A 23661-nucleotide genomic window follows, 5' to 3' on the forward strand; every position below is an offset into this window, starting at 1 on the left:
TGTGACTCTATCACTGTGTGACTGTATAACTGTTTGACTGTATCACTGTGTGACTGTATAACGGTGTGACTGTATATCTCTGTGACTCTATCACTGTGTGACTGTATCACTGTGTTACTGTATCACTGTAACTGTATATCTGTGTGACTGTATATCTGTGTGACTGTATCACTGTGTGACTGTATAACTGTGTGACTGTATATCCGTGTGACTGTATCGCTGTGAGACTGTATATCTGTGTGACTCTATATTTGTGTGACTGTATAAATGTGTGACTGTATATCTGTGTGACTGTATAACTGTGTGACTGTATCACTGTGTGACTGTACCACTGTTACTGTATCACTGTCCGACTGTATCACATTGTCACTGTATCACTGTAACTGTATCACTGTGTGACTGTATCACATTGTCACTGTATCACTGTCTGACTGCATCACATTGTCACCGTATCACTGTAACTGTATCACATTGTCACTGTATCACTGTGATTGTATCACTGTCTGACTGTATCACTGTGACTTTATCACTGTGTGACTGTATCACTGTGTGACTGTAGCACTGTGTGACTGTTTATCTGTGTCACTGTATAACTGTGTGACTGTATATCCGTGTGACTGTATATCTGTGTGACTCTATAACTGTGTGACTGTATAACTGTGTGACTGTACATCTGTGTCACTGTATCACTGTGTGACTGTATCACTGTAACTGTATCACTGTATGACTGTATCACTAACTGTATCACTGTGTGACTGTATCATTAACTGTATCACTGTCTGACTGCATCACATTGTCACTGTATCACTGTAACTGTATCACATTGTCACTGTATCACTGTGATTGTATCACTGTCTGACTGTATCACTGTGACTTTATCACTGTGTGACTGTATCACTGTGTGACTGTAGCACTGTTTGACTGTATAACAGTGTGACTGTATCACTGTGTGACTGTATATCTGTGTCACTGTATCACTGTGTGACTGTATAACTGTGTGATTGTATCACTGTGTGACTGTATCACTAACTGTATCACTGTCTGACTGCATCACATTGTCACTGTATCACTGTGTGACTGTATATCTGTGTGACTGTTTCACTGTGTGACTGTATCACTGTGTGACTCTACATCTGTGTCACTGTATCACTGTGTGACTGTATAACTGTGTGATTGTATCACTGTGTGACTGTATCACTAACTGTATCACTGTCTGACTGCATCACATTGTCACTGTATCACTGTAACTGTATCACATTGTCACTGTATCACTGTGATTGTATCACTGTCAGACTGTATCACTGTAACTGTATCACTGTCTGACTGTATCACATTGTCACTGTATCACTGTAACTGTATCACATTGTCACACTGTATCACTGTGTGACTCTACATCTGTGTCACTGTATCACTGTGTGACTGTATAACTGTGTGATTGTATCACTGTGTGACTGTATCACTGTGATTGTATCACTGTCTGACTGTATCACTGTAACTGTATCACTGTCTGACTGTATCACATTGTCACTGTATCACTGTAACTGTATCACATTGTCACACTGTATCACTGTGATTGTATCACTGTTTGACTGTATCACTGTGACTTTATCACTGTGTGACTGTATCACTGTATCACATTGTCACTGTAACTGTATCACTGTCTGACTTTATCATTGTGACTGTATCACTGTGTGACTGTATAACTGTAACTTTATCACTGTGTGACTGTATCACTGTATCACTATATTTTTGTATCCCTTTGTAACTATATCAATGTCACTGTATCACTGTATTACTTTGTCACTGTATTAATGTGTCTTTGTTTCCCTTTCTTATTGTATAACTATGTCCCTGTGTTCCACAGGTCATATTCTCCGAATAATGTAATGAGCTTTGTAAACCTTTTTATTCCACTGCTTTTTTCATCAAAACCAGTTTGAAATATCAGATAACTCATTCATACACATTTACATGTTAATACACATTTACAGGCTTATTGCAGTGAGAAAACAAAATTAAGAGTTGAGATGACCCAGCACAGAATCATGAGCATCAGGCTTCATATACAGAGAGAGACTGTTAGAGCTCTGAGACTAGACTCCTTTACATCTCCAGTCCACCGCAGCACCGTAACCACGTTCCACTCTCACTCCACCTTTGTTTTTTGTTTTTATATTGAATCCGCCAAACATTGTTATATTGGTGTCCCATTGTTTGTTTTCACATTGTCTTATCACAATGTTGTGAAACCATTAACTCCTCAGTTATGTAAAGTTTGTGCCCCTCAGTGTTTCTTCTTCAGGTCTTGTACAGTTTGTTGATCACCTTGTCAATTTAGTGCCCCCTAGTGTTCATACTGACTGTTCAACCATCTTCAGTCTTAGTTATTTAAAGCCGCCCCTGTTAGTGTTTTGTGTCTTCCTCTGTCTTCATCTCTTGTAGGGTTTATTGATTATCTTATCAATCCATCGCAGGAACCTGCTGACACGTGTGTACACTCCAGGAAACGATGGGTTTCCACATCCATGACCCCATGAGATCACCCCCGTCAGTACCCAGCGGCCTCCCTCCCCCTGACAAACCAGAGGACCCCCACTGTCGCCCTGGCAACTGTCCACACGGTGGCGCTCTGACAGGCTCCCTGCACACAGCATGCGTCCTGTGAAACGATCACCATATTTCTTTTTACACCTCCAGGCAGGAAGCAGAGGAACCCAGGCGTGGAGCAGAATCCTGGAGTATTCTGAGTCTGAAACATATAACATGTAAAGGTGTTCACATGTCAGGACAAAAACATGTAATAACTACCTGTGATGGAAGTGTGTTAGTTACCTGTGTAGGTGTAACATGTTACCTGTGATGGAAGTGTGTTAGTTACCTGTGTAGGTGTAAGATGTTACCTGTGATGGAAGTGTGTTAGTTACCTGTATAACTGTGTCACTGTATATCTTTGTGACTGTATAACTGTGTGGCTGTATCACTGTGTGACTGTATAACTGTGTCACTGTATATCTTTGTGACTGTATAACTGTGTGGCTGTATCACTGTGTGACTGTATCACTGTAACTGTATCACTGTGTGACTGTATACCTGTATCACTGTGTGACTGTATACCTGTATCACTGTGTGACTGTATCACTGTAACTGTATCACTGTAACTGTATCACTGTGTGACTGTATACCTGTATCACTGTGTGACTGTATCACTGTAACTGTATCACTGTAACTGTATCACTGTGTGACTGTATACCTGTATCACTGTGTGACTGTATACCTGTTTCACTGTGTGACTGTATCACTGTTTGAGTGAATCACTGTGTGACTGTATAACTGTATCACTGTGTGACTGTATAACTGTGTGGCTGTATCACTGTGTGACTGTATCACTGTAACTGTATCACTGTGTGACTATATACCTGTGTGACTGTATCACTGTAACTGTATCACTGTGTGACTGTATCACTGTGTGACTGTATACCTGTATCACTGTGTGACTGTATACCTGTTTCACTGTGTGACTGTATCACTGTGTGAGTGAATCACTGTGTGACTGTGCGACTGTGTGACTGTATACCTGTATCACTGTTTGACTGTATCACTGTAACTGTATCACTGTGTGACTGTATCACTGTGTGACTGTATCGCTGTGTGACTGTATCACTGTAACTGTATCACTGTGTGACTGTATACCTGTATCACTGTGTGACTGTATACCTGTTTCACTGTGTGACTGTATCACTGTGTGAGTGAATCACTGTGTGACTGTATAACTGTATCACTGTGTGACTGTATCACTGTAACTGTATCACTGTGTGACTGTATCACTGTGTGACTGTGCGACTGTGTGACTGTATACCTGTATCACTGTTTGACTGTATCACTGTTTGACTGTATAACTGTGTGGCTGTATCACTGTGTGACTGTATCACTGTAACTGTATCACTGTGTGACTGTATCACTGTAACTGTATCACTGTGTGACTGTATACCTGTATCACTGTGTGACTGTATACCTGTTTCACTGTGTGACTGTATCACTGTGTGAGTGAATCACTGTGTGACTGTATAACTGTATCACTGTGTGACTGTATCACTGTAACTGTATCACTGTCTGACTGTATCACTGTGTGACTGTGCGACTGTGTGACTGTATACCTGTATCACTGTTTGACTGTATCACTGTGTGACTGTATACCTGTATCACTGTGTGACTGTATCACTGTGTGACTGTATATCTGTGTGACTCTATCACTGTGCGACTGTATAACTGTGTGACTGTATAACTGTGTGACTGTATATCTGTGTGACTGTATTACTGTGTGACTGTATAACTGTGTGACTGTATATCTGTGTGACTGTATATCAGTGTGACTGTATCACTGTGCGACTGTATAACTGTGTGACTGTATATCTGTGTGACTGTATCAATGTGTGACTGTATCACTGTGTGACTGTTTAACTGTGTGACTGTATCACTGTGTGACTGTATCACTTTGTGACTGTATATCTGTGTGACTGTATATCTGTGTGACTGTATAACTGTGTGACTGTATACCTGTATCACTGTGTAACTGTATCACTGTGTGACCGTATACCTATATCACTGTGTGACTGTATAACTGTGTGACTGTATATTCGTGTGACTGTATCACTGTGTGACTGTATATCCGTGTGACTGTATAATTGTGTGACTGTATATCCGTGTGACTGTATCACTGTGTGACTGTATAACTGTGTGACTGTATATCCGTGTTACTGTATAATTGTGTGACTATATATCTGTGTGACTGTATCATTCTGTGACTGTATACCTGTTTCACTGTGTGACTGTATCACTGTGTGAGTGAATCACTGTAACTGTATCACTGTGTGACTGTATACCTGTATCACTGTGTGACTGTATACCTGTATCACTGTGTGACTGTATCACTGTGTGAGTGAATCACTGAGTGACTGTATAACTGTATCACTGTGTGACTGTATCACTGTAACTGTATCACTGTGTGACTGTATACCTGTATCACTGTGTGACTGTATACCTGTTTCACTGTGTGACTGTATCACTGTGTGAGTGAATCACTGTGTGACTGTATAACTGTATCACTGTGTGACTGTATCACTGTAACTGTATCACTGTCTGACTGTATCACTGTGTGACTGTGCGACTGTGTGACTGTATACCTGTATCACTGTTTGACTGTATCACTGTGTGACTGTATACCTGTATCACTGTGTGACTGTATCACTGTGTGACTGTATATCTGTGTGACTCTATCACTGTGCGACTGTATAACTGTGTGACTGTATAACTGTGTGACTGTATATCTGTGTGACTGTATTACTGTGTGACTGTATAACTGTGTGACTGTATATCTGTGTGACTGTATATCAGTGTGACTGTATCACTGTGCGACTGTATAACTGTGTGACTGTATATCTGTGTGACTGTATCAATGTGTGACTGTATCACTGTGTGACTGTTTAACTGTGTGACTGTATCACTGTGTGACTGTATCACTTTGTGACTGTATATCTGTGTGACTGTATATCTGTGTGACTGTATAACTGTGTGACTGTATACCTGTATCACTGTGTAACTGTATCACTGTGTGACCGTATACCTATATCACTGTGTGACTGTATAACTGTGTGACTGTATATTCGTGTGACTGTATCACTGTGTGACTGTATATCCGTGTGACTGTATAATTGTGTGACTGTATATCCGTGTGACTGTATCACTGTGTGACTGTATAACTGTGTGACTGTATATCCGTGTTACTGTATAATTGTGTGACTATATATCTGTGTGACTGTATCATTCTGTGACTGTATACCTGTTTCACTGTGTGACTGTATCACTGTGTGAGTGAATCACTGTAACTGTATCACTGTGTGACTGTATACCTGTATCACTGTGTGACTGTATACCTGTATCACTGTGTGACTGTATCACTGTGTGAGTGAATCACTGTGTGACTGTATAACTGTATCACTTTGTGACTGTATCACTGTGTGACTGTATATCTGTGTGACTCTATCACTGTGTGACTGTATAACTGTTTGACTGTATCACTGTGTGACTGTATAACTGTGTGACTGTATCACTGTCTGACTGTATCACTGTGTGACTGTATCACTGTCTGACTGTATCACTGTGTGACTGTGCGACTGTATGACTGTATACCTGTATCACTGTTTGACTGTATCACTGTGTGACTGTATACCTGTTTTGCTGTGTGACTGTATCACTGTATATCTGTATCACTGTGTGACTGTATCACTGTGTGACTGTATATCTGTGTGACTCTATCACTGTGTGACTGTATAACTGTTTGACTGTATCACTGTGTGACTGTATAACGGTGTGACTGTATATCTGTGTGACTCTATAACTGTGTGACTGTGTGACTGTATCACTGTGTGACTGTTTAACTGTATCACTGTGTGACCGTATACCTATATCACTGTGTGACTGTATATCAGTGTGACTGTATAACTGTGTGACTGTATATTCGTGTGACTGTATCACTGTGTGACTGTATCACTGTGTGACTGTATAACTGTGTGACTGTATATCCATGTGACTGTATCACTGTGTGACTGTATCAGTGTGACTGTATAACTGTGTGACTGTATATCCGTGTTACTGTATAATTGTGTGACTATATATCTGTGTGACTGTATCACTGTGTGACTGTATCACTGTGTAACTATATCACTGTGTGACTGTATCATTCTGTGACTGTATACCTGTATCACTGTGTGACTGTATACCTCTTTCACTTTGTGACTGTATCACTGTGTGACTGTATACCTGTATCACTGTGTGACTGTATCACTATGTGACTGTGTGACTGTATACCTGTTTCACTGTGTGACTGTATCACTATATGACTGTTTACCTGTATCACTGTGTGACTGTATACCTGTGTGACTGTATCACTGTGTGACTGTATATCTGTGTGACTGTATATCTGTGTGACTTTATGACTGTGTCACCGTGTGACTGTATACCTGTTTCACTGTGTGACTGTATATCTGTGTAACTGTATGACTGTGTCACTGTGTGACTGTATCACTATGTGACTGTATAACTGTGTGACTGTATAACTGTGTGACTCTATCACTGTGTGACTGTATACCTGTTTCACTGTGTGACTGTATCACTGTGTGAGTGTATCACTGTGTGACTGTATAACTGTATCACTGTATGACTGTATCACTGTGTGACTGTATCACTGTGTGACTGTATCACTGTCTGACTGTATCACTGTGTGACTGTGCGACTGTATGACTATATACCTGTATCACTGTGTGACTGTATACCTGTGTGACTGTATCACTGTATCACTGTATATCTGTATCACTGTGTGACTGTATACCTGTATCACTGTGTGACTGTATACCTGTTTCACTGTGTGACTGTATCACTGTGTGAGTGAATCACTGTGTGACTGTATAACTGTATCACTGTGTGACTGTATAACTGTGTGGCTGTATCACTGTGTGACTGTATCACTGTAACTGTATCACTGTGTGACTGTATACCTGTGTGACTGTATCACTGTAACTGTATCACTGTGTGACTGTATCACTGTGTGACTGTATACCTGTATCACTGTGTGACTGTATACCTGTTTCACTGTGTGACTGTATCACTGTGTGAGTGAATCACTGTGTGACTGTGCGACTGTGTGACTGTATACCTGTATCACTGTTTGACTGTATCACTGTAACTGTATCACTGTGTGACTGTATCACTGTGTGACTGTATCGCTGTGTGACTGTATCACTGTAACTGTATCACTGTGTGACTGTATACCTGTATCACTGTGTGACTGTATACCTGTTTCACTGTGTGACTGTATCACTGTGTGAGTGAATCACTGTGTGACTGTATAACTGTATCACTGTGTGACTGTATCACTGTAACTGTATCACTGTGTGACTGTATCACTGTGTGACTGTGCGACTGTGTGACTGTATACCTGTATCACTGTTTGACTGTATCACTGTTTGACTGTATAACTGTGTGGCTGTATCACTGTGTGACTGTATCACTGTAACTGTATCACTGTGTGACTGTATCACTGTAACTGTATCACTGTGTGACTGTATACCTGTATCACTGTGTGACTGTATACCTGTTTCACTGTGTGACTGTATCACTGTGTGAGTGAATCACTGTGTGACTGTATAACTGTATCACTGTGTGACTGTATCACTGTAACTGTATCACTGTCTGACTGTATCACTGTGTGACTGTGCGACTGTGTGACTGTATACCTGTATCACTGTTTGACTGTATCACTGTGTGACTGTATACCTGTATCACTGTGTGACTGTATCACTGTGTGACTGTATATCTGTGTGACTCTATCACTGTGCGACTGTATAACTGTGTGACTGTATAACTGTGTGACTGTATATCTGTGTGACTGTATTACTGTGTGACTGTATAACTGTGTGACTGTATATCTGTGTGACTGTATATCAGTGTGACTGTATCACTGTGCGACTGTATAACTGTGTGACTGTATATCTGTGTGACTGTATCAATGTGTGACTGTATCACTGTGTGACTGTTTAACTGTGTGACTGTATCACTGTGTGACTGTATCACTTTGTGACTGTATATCTGTGTGACTGTATATCTGTGTGACTGTATAACTGTGTGACTGTATACCTGTATCACTGTGTAACTGTATCACTGTGTGACCGTATACCTATATCACTGTGTGACTGTATAACTGTGTGACTGTATATTCGTGTGACTGTATCACTGTGTGACTGTATATCCGTGTGACTGTATAATTGTGTGACTGTATATCCGTGTGACTGTATCACTGTGTGACTGTATAACTGTGTGACTGTATATCCGTGTTACTGTATAATTGTGTGACTATATATCTGTGTGACTGTATCATTCTGTGACTGTATACCTGTTTCACTGTGTGACTGTATCACTGTGTGAGTGAATCACTGTAACTGTATCACTGTGTGACTGTATACCTGTATCACTGTGTGACTGTATACCTGTATCACTGTGTGACTGTATCACTGTGTGAGTGAATCACTGTGTGACTGTATAACTGTATCACTGTGTGACTGTATCACTGTGTGACTGTATATCTGTGTGACTCTATCACTGTGTGACTGTATAACTGTTTGACTGTATCACTGTGTGACTGTATAACGGTGTGACTGTATATCTGTGTGACTCTATAACTGTGTGACTGTATCACTGTGTGACTGTATAACAGTGTGACTGTATATCTGTGTGACTGTATTACTGTGTGACTGTATAACTGTGTGACTGTATCACTGTCTGACTGTATCACTGTGTGACTGTGCGACTGTATGACTGTATACCTGTATCACTGTTTGACTGTATCACTGTGTGACTGTATACCTGTTTTGCTGTGTGACTGTATCACTGTATATCTGTATCACTGTGTGACTGTATCACTGTGTGACTGTATATCTGTGTGACTCTATCACTGTGTGACTGTATAACTGTTTGACTGTATCACTGTGTGACTGTATAACGGTGTGACTGTATATCTGTGTGACTCTATAACTGTGTGACTGTGTGACTGTATCACTGTGTGACTGTATATCTGTGTGACTGTATCACTGTGTGACTGTATATCTGTGTGACTGTTTAACTGTGTGACTGTATCACTGTGTGACTGTATCACTTTGTGACTGTATATCTGTGTGACTGTATATCTGTGTGACTGTATAACTGTGTGACTGTATACCTGTATCACTGTGTAACTGTATCACTGTGTGACCGTATACCTATATCACTGTGTGACTGTATATCAGTGTGACTGTATAACTGTGTGACTGTATATTCGTGTGACTGTATCACTGTGTGACTGTATCACTGTGTGACTGTATAACTGTGTGACTGTATATCCATGTGACTGTATCACTGTGTGACTGTATCAGTGTGACTGTATCACTGTGTGACTGTATATCCGTGTTACTGTATAATTGTGTGACTATATATCTGTGTGACTGTATCACTGTGTGACTGTATCACTGTGTGACTGTATCACTGTGTAACTATATCACTGTGTGACTGTATCATTCTGTGACTGTATACCTGTATCACTGTGTGACTGTATACCTCTTTCACTGTGTGACTGTATCACTGTGTGACTGTATACCTGTATCACTGTGTGACTGTATCACTATGTGACTGTGTGACTGTATACCTGTTTCACTGTGTGACTGTATCACTATATGACTGTTTACCTGTATCACTGTGTGACTGTATACCTGTGTGACTGTATCACTGTGTGACTGTATATCTGTGTGACTGTATATCTGTGTGACTTTATGACTGTGTCACCGTGTGACTGTATACCTGTTTCACTGTGTGACTGTATATCTGTGTGACTGTATGACTGTGTCACTGTGTGACTGTATCACTATGTGACTGTATAACTGTGTGACTGTATAACTGTGTGACTCTATCACTGTGTGACTGTATACCTGTTTCACTGTGTGACTGTATCACTGTGTGAGTGTATCACTGTGTGACTGTATAACTGTATCACTGTATGACTGTATCACTGTGTGACTGTATCACTGTGTGACTGTATCACTGTCTGACTGTATCACTGTGTGACTGTGCGACTGTATGACTATATACCTGTATCACTGTTTGACTGTATCACTGTGTGACTGTATACCTGTGTGACTGTATCACTGTATCACTGTATATCTGTATCACTGTGTGACTGTATACCTGTTTCACTGTGTGGCTGTATACCTGTATCACTGTGTGACTGTATATCTGTGTGACTCTATCACTGTGTGACTGTATAACTGTTTGACTGTATCACTGTGTGACTGTATAACGGTGTGACTGTATATCTCTGTGACTCTATCACTGTGTGACTGTATCACTGTGTTACTGTATCACTGTAACTGTATATCTGTGTGACTGTATATCTGTGTGACTGTATCACTGTGTGACTGTATAACTGTGTGACTGTATATCCGTGTGACTGTATCGCTGTGAGACTGTATATCTGTGTGACTCTATATTTGTGTGACTGTATAAATGTGTGACTGTATATCTGTGTGACTGTATAACTGTGTGACTGTATCACTGTGTGACTGTACCACTGTTACTGTATCACTGTCCGACTGTATCACATTGTCACTGTATCACTGTAACTGTATCACTGTGTGACTGTATCACATTGTCACTGTATCACTGTCTGACTGCATCACATTGTCACCGTATCACTGTAACTGTATCACATTGTCACTGTATCACTGTGATTGTATCACTGTCTGACTGTATCACTGTGACTTTATCACTGTGTGACTGTATCACTGTGTGACTGTAGCACTGTGTGACTGTTTATCTGTGTCACTGTATAACTGTGTGACTGTATATCCGTGTGACTGTATATCTGTGTGACTCTATAACTGTGTGACTGTATAACTGTGTGACTGTACATCTGTGTCACTGTATCACTGTGTGACTGTATCACTGTAACTGTATCACTGTATGACTGTATCACTAACTGTATCACTGTGTGACTGTATCATTAACTGTATCACTGTCTGACTGCATCACATTGTCACTGTATCACTGTAACTGTATCACATTGTCACTGTATCACTGTGATTGTATCACTGTCTGACTGTATCACTGTGACTTTATCACTGTGTGACTGTATCACTGTGTGACTGTAGCACTGTTTGACTGTATAACAGTGTGACTGTATCACTGTGTGACTGTATATCTGTGTGACTGTATCAATGTGTGACTGTATATCTGTGTTACTGTATCACTGTGTGACTGTATCACTGTGTGACTGTTTATCTGTGTGACTGTATAACTGTGTGACTGTATATCCGTGTGACTGTATCGCTGTGAGACTGTATATCTGTGTGACTCTATATTTGTGTGACTGTATCACTGTGTGACTGTATATCTGTGTGACTGTATATCTGTGTGACTTTATGACTGTGTCACCGTGTGACTGTATACCTGTTTCACTGTGTGACTGTATATCTGTGTGACTGTATGACTGTGTCACTGTGTGACTGTATCACTATGTGACTGTATAACTGTGTGACTGTATAACTGTGTGACTCTATCACTGTGTGACTGTATACCTGTTTCACTGTGTGACTGTATCACTGTGTGAGTGTATCACTGTGTGACTGTATAACTGTATCACTGTATGACTGTATCACTGTGTGACTGTATCACTGTGTGACTGTATCACTGTCTGACTGTATCACTGTGTGACTGTGCGACTGTATGACTATATACCTGTATCACTGTTTGACTGTATCACTGTGTGACTGTATACCTGTGTGACTGTATCACTGTATCACTGTATATCTGTATCACTGTGTGACTGTATACCTGTTTCACTGTGTGGCTGTATACCTGTATCACTGTGTGACTGTACATCTGTGTGACTCTATCACTGTGTGACTGTATAACTGTTTGACTGTATCACTGTGTGACTGTATAACGGTGTGACTGTATATCTCTGTGACTCTATCACTGTGTGACTGTATCACTGTGTTACTGTATCACTGTAACTGTATATCTGTGTGACTGTATATCTGTGTGACTGTATCACTGTGTGACTGTATAACTGTGTGACTGTATATCCGTGTGACTGTATCGCTGTGAGACTGTATATCTGTGTGACTCTATATTTGTGTGACTGTATAAATGTGTGACTGTATATCTGTGTGACTGTATAACTGTGTGACTGTATCACTGTGTGACTGTACCACTGTTACTGTATCACTGTCCGACTGTATCACATTGTCACTGTATCACTGTAACTGTATCACTGTGTGACTGTATCACATTGTCACTGTATCACTGTCTGACTGTATCACTGTGACTTTATCACTGTGTGACTGTATCACTGTGTGACTGTAGCACTGTGTGACTGTTTATCTGTGTCACTGTATAACTGTGTGACTGTATATCCGTGTGACTGTATATCTGTGTGACTCTATAACTGTGTGACTGTATAACTGTGTGACTGTACATCTGTGTCACTGTATCACTGTGTGACTGTATCACTGTAACTGTATCACTGTATGACTGTATCACTAACTGTATCACTGTGTGACTGTATCATTAACTGTATCACTGTCTGACTGCATCACATTGTCACTGTATCACTGTAACTGTATCACATTGTCACTGTATCACTGTGATTGTATCACTGTCTGACTGTATCACTGTGACTTTATCACTGTGTGACTGTATCACTGTGTGACTGTAGCACTGTTTGACTGTATAACAGTGTGACTGTATCACTGTGTGACTGTATATCTGTGTGACTGTATCAATGTGTGACTGTATATCTGTGTTACTGTATCACTGTGTGACTGTATCACTGTGTGACTGTTTATCTGTGTGACTGTATAACTGTGTGACTGTATATCCGTGTGACTGTATAACTGTGTTACTGTATCACTGTGTGACTGTTTATCTGTGTGACTGTATATCTGTGTGACTGTATAACTGTGTTACTGTATCACTGTGTGACTGTATATCTGTGTGACTGTTTCACTGTGTGACTGTATCACTGTGTGACTCTACATCTGTGTCACTGTATCACTGTGTGACTGTATAACTGTGTGATTGTATCACTGTGTGACTGTATCACTAACTGTATCACTGTCTGACTGCATCACATTGTCACTGTATCACTGTGTGACTGTATATCTGTGTGACTGTTTCACTGTGTGACTGTATCACTGTGTGACTCTACATCTGTGTCACTGTATCACTGTGTGACTGTATAACTGTGTGATTGTATCACTGTGTGACTGTATCACTAACTGTATCACTGTCTGACTGCATCACATTGTCACTGTATCACTGTAACTGTATCACATTGTCACTGTATCACTGTGATTGTATCACTGTCAGACTGTATCACTGTAACTGTATCACTGTCTGACTGTATCACATTGTCACTGTATCACTGTAACTGTATCACATTGTCACACTGTATCACTGTGTGACTCTACATCTGTGTCACTGTATCACTGTGTGACTGTATAACTGTGTGATTGTATCACTGTGTGACTGTATCACTGTGATTGTATCACTGTCTGACTGTATCACTGTAACTGTATCACTGTCTGACTGTATCACATTGTCACTGTATCACTGTAACTGTATCACATTGTCACACTGTATCACTGTGATTGTATCACTGTTTGACTGTATCACTGTGACTTTATCACTGTGTGACTGTATCACTGTATCACATTGTCACTGTAACTGTATCACTGTCTGACTTTATCATTGTGACTGTATCACTGTGTGACTGTATAACTGTAACTTTATCACTGTGTGACTGTATCACTGTATCACTATATTTTTGTATCCCTTTGTAACTATATCAATGTCACTGTATCACTGTATTACTTTGTCACTGTATTAATGTGTCTTTGTTTCCCTTTCTTATTGTATAACTATGTCCCTGTGTTCCACAGGTCATATTCTCCGAATAATGTAATGAGCTTTGTAAACCTTTTTATTCCACTGCTTTTTTCATCAAAACCAGTTTGAAATATCAGATAACTCATTCATACACATTTACATGTTAATACACATTTACAGGCTTATTGCAGTGAGAAAACAAAATTAAGAGTTGAGATGACCCAGCACAGAATCATGAGCATCAGGCTTCATATACAGAGAGAGACTGTTAGAGCTCTGAGACTAGACTCCTTTACATCTCCAGTCCACCGCAGCACCGTAACCACGTTCCACTCTCACTCCACCTTTGTTTTTTGTTTTTATATTGAATCCGCCAAACATTGTTATATTGGTGTCCCATTGTTTGTTTTCACATTGTCTTATCACAATGTTGTGAAACCATTAACTCCTCAGTTATGTAAAGTTTGTGCCCCTCAGTGTTTCTTCTTCAGGTCTTGTACAGTTTGTTGATCACCTTGTCAATTTAGTGCCCCCTAGTGTTCATACTGACTGTTCAACCATCTTCAGTCTTAGTTATTTAAAGCCGCCCCTGTTAGTGTTTTGTGTCTTCCTCTGTCTTCAGCTCTTGTAGGGTTTATTGATTATCTTATCAATCCATTGCAGGAACCTGCTGACACGTGTGTACACTCCAGGAAACGATGGGTTTCCACATCCATGACCCCATGAGATCACCCCCGTCAGTACCCAGCGGCCTCCCTCCCCCTGACAAACCAGAGGACCCCCACTGTCGCCCTGGCAACTGTCCACACGGTGGCGCTCTGACAGGCTCCCTGCACACAGCATGCGTCCTGTGAAACGATCACCATATTTCTTTTTACACCTCCAGGCAGGAAGCAGAGGAACCCAGGCGTGGAGCAGAATCCTGGAGTATTCTGAGTCTGAAACATATAACATGTAAAGGTGTTCACATGTCAGGACAAAAACATGTAATAACTACCTGTGATGGAAGTGTGTTAGTTACCTGTGTAGGTGTAACATGTTACCTGTGATGGAAGTGTGTTAGTTACCTGTGTAGGTGTAAGATGTTACCTGTGATGGAAGTGTGTTAGTTACCTGTATAACTGTGTCACTGTATATCTTTGTGACTGTATAACTGTGTGGCTGTATCACTGTGTGACTGTATAACTGTGTCACTGTATATCTTTGTGACTGTATAACTGTGTGGCTGTATCACTGTGTGACTGTATCACTGTAACTGTATCACTGTGTGACTGTATACCTGTATCACTGTGTGACTGTATACCTGTATCACTGTGTGACTGTATCACTGTAACTGTATCACTGTAACTGTATCACTGTGTGACTGTATACCTGTATCACTGTGTGACTGTATCACTGTAACTGTATCACTGTGTGACTGTATACCTGTATCACTGTGTGACTGTATACCTGTTTCACTGTGTGACTGTATCACTGTGTGAGTGAATCACTGTGTGACTGTATAACTGTATCACTGTGTGACTGTATAACTGTGTGGCTGTATCACTGTGTGACTGTATCACTGTAACTGTATCACTGTGTGACTGTATACCTGTGTGACTGTATCACTGTAACTGTATCACTGTGTGACTGTATCACTGTGTGACTGTATACCTGTATCACTGTGTGACTGTATACCTGTTTCACTGTGTGACTGTATCACTGTGTGAGTGAATCACTGTGTGACTGTGCGACTGTGTGACTGTATCACTGTTTGACTGTATCACTGTAACTGTATCACTGTGTGACTGTATCACTGTGTGACTGTATCGCTGTGTGACTGTATCACTGTAACTGTATCACTGTGTGACTGTATACCTGTATCACTGTGTGACTGTATACCTGTATCACTGTGTGACTGTATCACTGTGTGAGTGAATCACTGTGTGAGTGAATCACTGTGTGACTGTATAACTGTATCACTGTGTGACTGTATCACTGTAACTGTATCACTGTGTGACTGTATCACTGTGTGACTGTGCGACTGTGTGACTGTATACCTGTATCACTGTTTGACTGTATCACTGTTTGACTGTATAACTGTGTGGCTGTATCACTGTGTGACTGTATCACTGTAACTGTATCACTGTGTGACTGTATCACTGTAACTGTATCACTGTGTGACTGTATACCTGTATCACTGTGTGACTGTATACCTGTTTCACTGTGTGACTGTATCACTGTGTGAGTGAATCACTGTGTGACTGTATAACTGTATCACTGTGTGACTGTATCACTGTAACTGTATCACTGTCTGACTGTATCACTGTGTGACTGTATACCTGTATCACTGTTTGACTGTATCACTGTGTGACTGTATACCTGTATCACTGTGTGACTGTATCACTGTGTGACTGTATATCTGTGTGACTCTATCACTGTGCGACTGTATAACTGTGTGACTGTATAACTGTGTGACTGTATATCTGTGTGACTGTATTACTGTGTGACTGTATAACTGTGTGACTGTATATCTGTGTGACTGTATATCAGTGTGACTGTATCACTGTGCGACTGTATAACTGTGTGACTGTATATCTGTGTGACTATCAATGTGTGACTGTATCACTGTGTGACTGTTTAACTGTGTGACTGTATCACTGTGTGACTGTATCACTTTGTGACTGTATATCTGTGTGACTGTATATCTGTGTGACTGTATAACTGTGTGACTGTATACCTGTATCACTGTGTAACTGTATCACTGTGTGACCGTATACCTATATCACTGTGTGACTGTATAACTGTGTGACTGTATATTCGTGTGACTGTATCACTGTGTGACTGTATATCCGTGTGACTGTATAATTGTGTGACTGTATATCCGTGTGACTGTATCACTGTGTGACTGTATAACTGTGTGACTGTATATCCGTGTTACTGTATAATTGTGTGACTATATATCTGTGTGACTGTATCATTCTGTGACTGTATACCTGTTTCACTGTGTGACTGTATCACTGTGTGAGTGAATCACTGTAACTGTATCACTGTGTGACTGTATACCTGTATCACTGTGTGACTGTATACCTGTATCACTGTGTGACTGTATCACTGTGTGAGTGAATCACTGTGTGACTGTATAACTGTATCACTGTGTGACTGTATCACTGTGTGACTGTATATCTGTGTGACTCTATCACTGTGTGACTGTATAACTGTTTGACTGTATCACTGTGTGACTGTATAACGGTGTGACTGTATATCTGTGTGACTCTATAACTGTGTGACTGTATCACTGTGTGACTGTATAACAGTGTGACTGTATATCTGTGTGACTGTATTACTGTGTGACTGTATAACTGTGTGACTGTATCACTGTCTGACTGTATCACTGTGTGACTGTGCGACTGTATGACTGTATACCTGTATCACTGTTTGACTGTATCACTGTGTGACTGTATACCTGTTTTGCTGTGTGACTGTATCACTGTATATCTGTATCACTGTGTGACTGTATCACTGTGTGACTGTATATCTGTGTGACTCTATCACTGTGTGACTGTATAACTGTTTGACTGTATCACTGTGTGACTGTATAACGGTGTGACTGTATATCTGTGTGACTCTATAACTGTGTGACTGTGTGACTGTATCAATGTGTGACTGTATCACTGTGTGACTGTATATCTGTGTGACTGTATCACTGTGTGACTGTATATCTGTGTGACTGTTTAACTGTGTGACTGTATCACTGTGTGACTGTATCACTTTGTGACTGTATATCTGTGTGACTGTATATCTGTGTGACTGTATAACTGTGTGACTGTATACCTGTATCACTGTGTAACTGTATCACTGTGTGACCGTATACCTATATCACTGTGTGACTGTATATCAGTGTGACTGTATAACTGTGTGACTGTATATTCGTGTGACTGTATCACTGTGTGACTGTATCACTGTGTGACTGTATAACTGTGTGACTGTATATCCATGTGACTGTATCACTGTGTGACTGTATCAGTGTGACTGTATAACTGTGTGACTGTATATCCGTGTTACTGTATAATTGTGTGACTATATATCTGTGTGACTGTATCACTGTGTGACTGTATCACTGTGTAACTATATCACTGTGTGACTGTATCATTCTGTGACTGTATACCTGTATCACTGTGTGACTGTATACCTCTTTCACTGTGTGACTGTATCACTGTGTGACTGTATACCTGTATCACTGTGTGACTGTATCACTATGTGACTGTGTGACTGTATACCTGTTTCACTGTGTGACTGTATCACTATATGACTGTTTACCTGTATCACTGTGTGACTGTATACCTGTGTGACTGTATCACTGTGTGACTGTATATCTGTGTGACTGTATATCTGTGTGACTTTATGACTGTGTCACCGTGTGACTGTATACCTGTTTCACTGTGTGACTGTATATCTGTGTGACTGTATGACTGTGTCACTGTGTGACTGTATCACTATGTGACTGTATAACTGTGTGACTGTATAACTGTGTGACTCTATCACTGTGTGACTGTATACCTGTTTCACTGTGTGACTGTATCACTGTGTGAGTGTATCACTGTGTGACTGTATAACTGTATCACTGTATGACTGTATCACTGTGTGACTGTATCACTGTGTGACTGTATCACTGTCTGACTGTATCACTGTGTGACTGTGCGACTGTATGACTATATACCTGTATCACTGTTTGACTGTATCACTGTGTGACTGTATACCTGTGTGACTGTATCACTGTATCACTGTATATCTGTATCACTGTGTGACTGTATACCTGTTTCACTGTGTGGCTGTATACCTGTATCACTGTGTGACTGTATATCTGTGTGACTCTATCACTGTGTGACTGTATAACTGTTTGACTGTATCACTGTGTGACTGTATAACGGTGTGACTGTATATCTCTGTGACTCTATCACTGTGTGACTGTATCACTGTGTTACTGTATCACTGTAACTGTATATCTGTGTGACTGTATATCTGTGTGACTGTATCACTGTGTGACTGTATAACTGTGTGACTGTATATCCGTGTGACTGTATCGCTGTGAGACTGTATATCTGTGTGACTCTATATTTGTGTGACTGTATAAATGTGTGACTGTATATCTGTCCGACTGTATAACTGTGTGACTGTATCACTGTGTGACTGTACCACTGTTACTGTATCACTGTCCGACTGTATCACATTGTCACTGTATCACTGTAACTGTATCACTGTGTGACTGTATCACATTGTCACTGTATCACTGTCTGACTGCATCACATTGTCACCGTATCACTGTAACTGTATCACATTGTCACTGTATCACTGTGATTGTATCACTGTCTGACTGTATCACTGTGACTTTATCACTGTGTGACTGTATCACTGTGTGACTGTAGCACTGTGTGACTGTTTATCTGTGTCACTGTATAACTGTGTGACTGTATATCCGTGTGACTGTATATCTGTGTGACTCTATAACTGTGTGACTGTATAACTGTGTGACTGTACATCTGTGTCACTGTATCACTGTGTGACTGTATCACTGTAACTGTATCACTGTATGACTGTATCACTAACTGTATCACTGTGTGACTGTATCATTAACTGTATCACTGTCTGACTGCATCACATTGTCACTGTATCACTGTAACTGTATCACATTGTCACTGTATCACTGTGATTGTATCACTGTCTGACTGTATCACTGTGACTTTATCACTGTGTGACTGTATCACTGTGTGACTGTAGCACTGTTTGACTGTATAACAGTGTGACTGTATCACTGTGTGACTGTATATCTGTGTGACTGTATCAATGTGTGACTGTATATCTGTGTTACTGTATCACTGTGTGACTGTATCACTGTGTGACTGTTTATCTGTGTGACTGTATAACTGTGTGACTGTATATCCGTGTGACTGTATAACTGTGTTACTGTATCACTGTGTGACTGTTTATCTGTGTGACTGTATATCTGTGTGACTGTATAACTGTGTTACTGTATCACTGTGTGACTGTATATCTGTGTGACTGTTTCACTGTGTGACTGTATCACTGTGTGACTCTACATCTGTGTCACTGTATCACTGTGTGACTGTATAACTGTGTGATTGTATCACTGTGTGACTGTATCACTAACTGTATCACTGTCTGACTGCATCACATTGTCACTGTATCACTGTGTGACTGTATATCTGTGTGACTGTTTCACTGTGTGACTGTATCACTGTGTGACTCTACATCTGTGTCACTGTATCACTGTGTGACTGTATAACTGTGTGATTGTATCACTGTGTGACTGTATCACTAACTGTATCACTGTCTGACTGCATCACATTGTCACTGTATCACTGTAACTGTATCACATTGTCACTGTATCACTGTGATTGTATCACTGTCAGACTGTATCACTGTAACTGTATCACTGTCTGACTGTATCACATTGTCACTGTATCACTGTAACTGTATCACATTGTCACACTGTATCACTGTGTGACTCTACATCTGTGTCACTGTATCACTGTGTGACTGTATAACTGTGTGATTGTATCACTGTGTGACTGTATCACTGTGATTGTATCACTGTCTGACTGTATCACTGTAACTGTATCACTGTCTGACTGTATCACATTGTCACTGTATCACTGTAACTGTATCACATTGTCACACTGTATCACTGTGATTGTATCACTGTTTGACTGTATCACTGTGACTTTATCACTGTGTGACTGTATCACTGTATCACATTGTCACTGTAACTGTATCACTGTCTGACTTTATCATTGTGACTGTATCACTGTGTGACTGTATAACTGTAACTTTATCACTGTGTGACTGTATCACTGTATCACTATATTTTTGTATCCCTTTGTAACTATATCAATGTCACTGTATCACTGTATTACTTTGTCACTGTATTAATGTGTCTTTGTTTCCCTTTCTTATTGTATAACTATGTCCCTGTGTTCCACAGGTCATATTCTCCGAATAATGTAATGAGCTTTGTAAACCTTTTTATTCCACTGCTTTTTTCATCAAAACCAGTTTGAAATATCAGATAACTCATTCATACACATTTACATGTTAATACACATTTACAGGCTTATTGCAGTGAGAAAACAAAATTAAGAGTTGAGATGACCCAGCACAGAATCATGAGCATCAGGCTTCATATACAGAGAGAGACTGTTAGAGCTCTGAGACTAGACTCCTTTACATCTCCAGTCCACCGCAGCACCGTAACCACGTTCCACTCTCACTCCACCTTTGTTTTTTGTTTTTATATTGAATCCGCCAAACATTGTTATATTGGTGTCCCATTGTTTGTTTTCACATTGTCTTATCACAATGTTGTGAAACCATTAACTCCTCAGTTATGTAAAGTTTGTGCCCCTCAGTGTTTCTTCTTCAGGTCTTGTACAGTTTGTTGATCACCTTGTCAATTTAGTGCCCCCTAGTGTTCATACTGACTGTTCAACCATCTTCAGTCTTAGTTATTTAAAGCCGCCCCTGTTAGTGTTTTGTGTCTTCCTCTGTCTTCAGCTCTTGTAGGGTTTATTGATTATCTTATCAATCCATCGCAGGAACCTGCTGACACGTGTGTACACTCCAGGAAACGATGGGTTTCCACATCCATGACCCCATGAGATCACCCCCGTCAGTACCCAGCGGCCTCCCTCCCCCTGACAAACCAGAGGACCCCCACTGTCGCCCTGGCAACTGTCCACACGGTGGCGCTCTGACAGGCTCCCTGCACACAGCATGCGTCCTGTGAAACGATCACCATATTTCTTTTTACACCTCCAGGCAGGAAGCAGAGGAACCCAGGCGTGGAGCAGAATCCTGGAGTATTCTGAGTCTGAAACATATAACATGTAAAGGTGTTCACATGTCAGGACAAAAACATGTAATAACTACCTGTGATGGAAGTGTGTTAGTTACCTGTGTAGGTGTAACATGTTACCTGTGATGGAAGTGTGTTAGTTACCTGTGTAGGTGTAAGATGTTACCTGTGATGGAAGTGTGTTAGTTACCTGTGTAGGTGTAAGATGTTACCTGTGATGGAAGTGTGTTAGTTACCTGTGTAGGTGTAACATGTTACCTGTGATGGAAGTGTGTTAGTTACCTGTGTAGGTGTAACATGTTACCTGTGATGGAAGTGTGTTAGTTACCTGTGTAGGTGTAACATGTTACCTGTGATGGAGGTGTGATCGTTCCCTGTGTAGGTATAACATGTTACCTGTGATGGAAGTGTGTTAGTTACCTGTGTAGGTGTAACATGTTACCTGTGATGGAGGTGTGTTAGTTACCTGTGTAGGTGTAACATGTTACCTGTGATGGAGGTGTGTTAGTTACCTGTGTAGGTGTAACATGTTACCTGTGATGGAGGTGTGTTAGTTACCTGTGTAGGTGTAACATGTTACCTGTGATGCCCCAGCCAGTGATGACGCATGCAGCAGGTCTCTTGTCCCACCTGTGTCCTGTTTCAGGTAAACACACCGCACCTGTGTGAGGGTTGAAGGACACACAGTTCCCCTCCGTGCCTTTGAGCCTCACCAGGGCGATATCGTACTCCCAGGCCTGACTGTGGTACTTTCTGTGGATGACGATGCGTTCAGGGACCAGTGTGCGTTCAAAGTCGTCCTGCTCCTCAGTGTGATAGTCTCCTAAACGCAACACATACCGGCTTGGGTCTCTGCCGAACCTGGACCAGAACAGAACCATGAAGGTGTGAACTAAGATCTACTTGTTCACCATTTCACCTTAGTCCTAGCGAGGGAGGGGTTAGACATAAAACACAACATCATGTACACAACAAAAAGAAAACAACATAAAGTAAGACAACCAGCAGGCAGCGGGAAGAGCAAGGCAGACAAGGAGCCCTCATTTTGGTCAGTTTGAACATGAGGAGATCTGTTGTCTTTAGAGCTAAGACCCAGAGCAGGTTGCCAGCAACCAAACTGCCACTGCCCACCTGGGGCCTGTCAAACCACCAAGAAGCCATTAGCTGTTAGCATGAAATAGTTATGGTTTAACAGCACAAGTGTCACCCTGTGACCACTGCTACAGACCTAGACATTTGATAATGTTAAATAAAGAAACAAATCAAGATGCAAACAATACACCTTTAAAGACACAAACACACTTTTTGATGATGTGATGTTTATGCTTGTGTTGAGGAACGGT

At 40.8% G+C, this 23661-nt stretch overlaps 1 protein-coding gene across 1 annotated transcript in view; it reads right to left on the reverse strand.

Moving 5' to 3' along the window:
• Positions 1-21471: 21471 nt before the first annotated feature.
• si:ch211-51a6.2 (neurotrypsin) overlaps positions 21472-23661 on the reverse strand; it is a 15257-nt gene continuing 13067 nt past the window's right edge. The window contains exons 13-14 of the mRNA XM_020658123.3: positions 22899-23179; positions 21472-22333 (exon numbers count right to left, since the gene is read on the reverse strand). Of these exons, the coding sequence (XP_020513779.1) occupies positions 22014-22333; positions 22899-23179 (601 nt within the window). The 3' untranslated portion in view covers positions 21472-22013. The remainder of the gene's footprint in view (positions 22334-22898; positions 23180-23661) is intronic.

Source organism: Labrus bergylta, chromosome 10, assembly GCF_963930695.1.
Source record: "Labrus bergylta chromosome 10, fLabBer1.1, whole genome shotgun sequence".
NCBI lineage: Eukaryota > Metazoa > Chordata > Actinopteri > Labriformes > Labridae > Labrus > Labrus bergylta.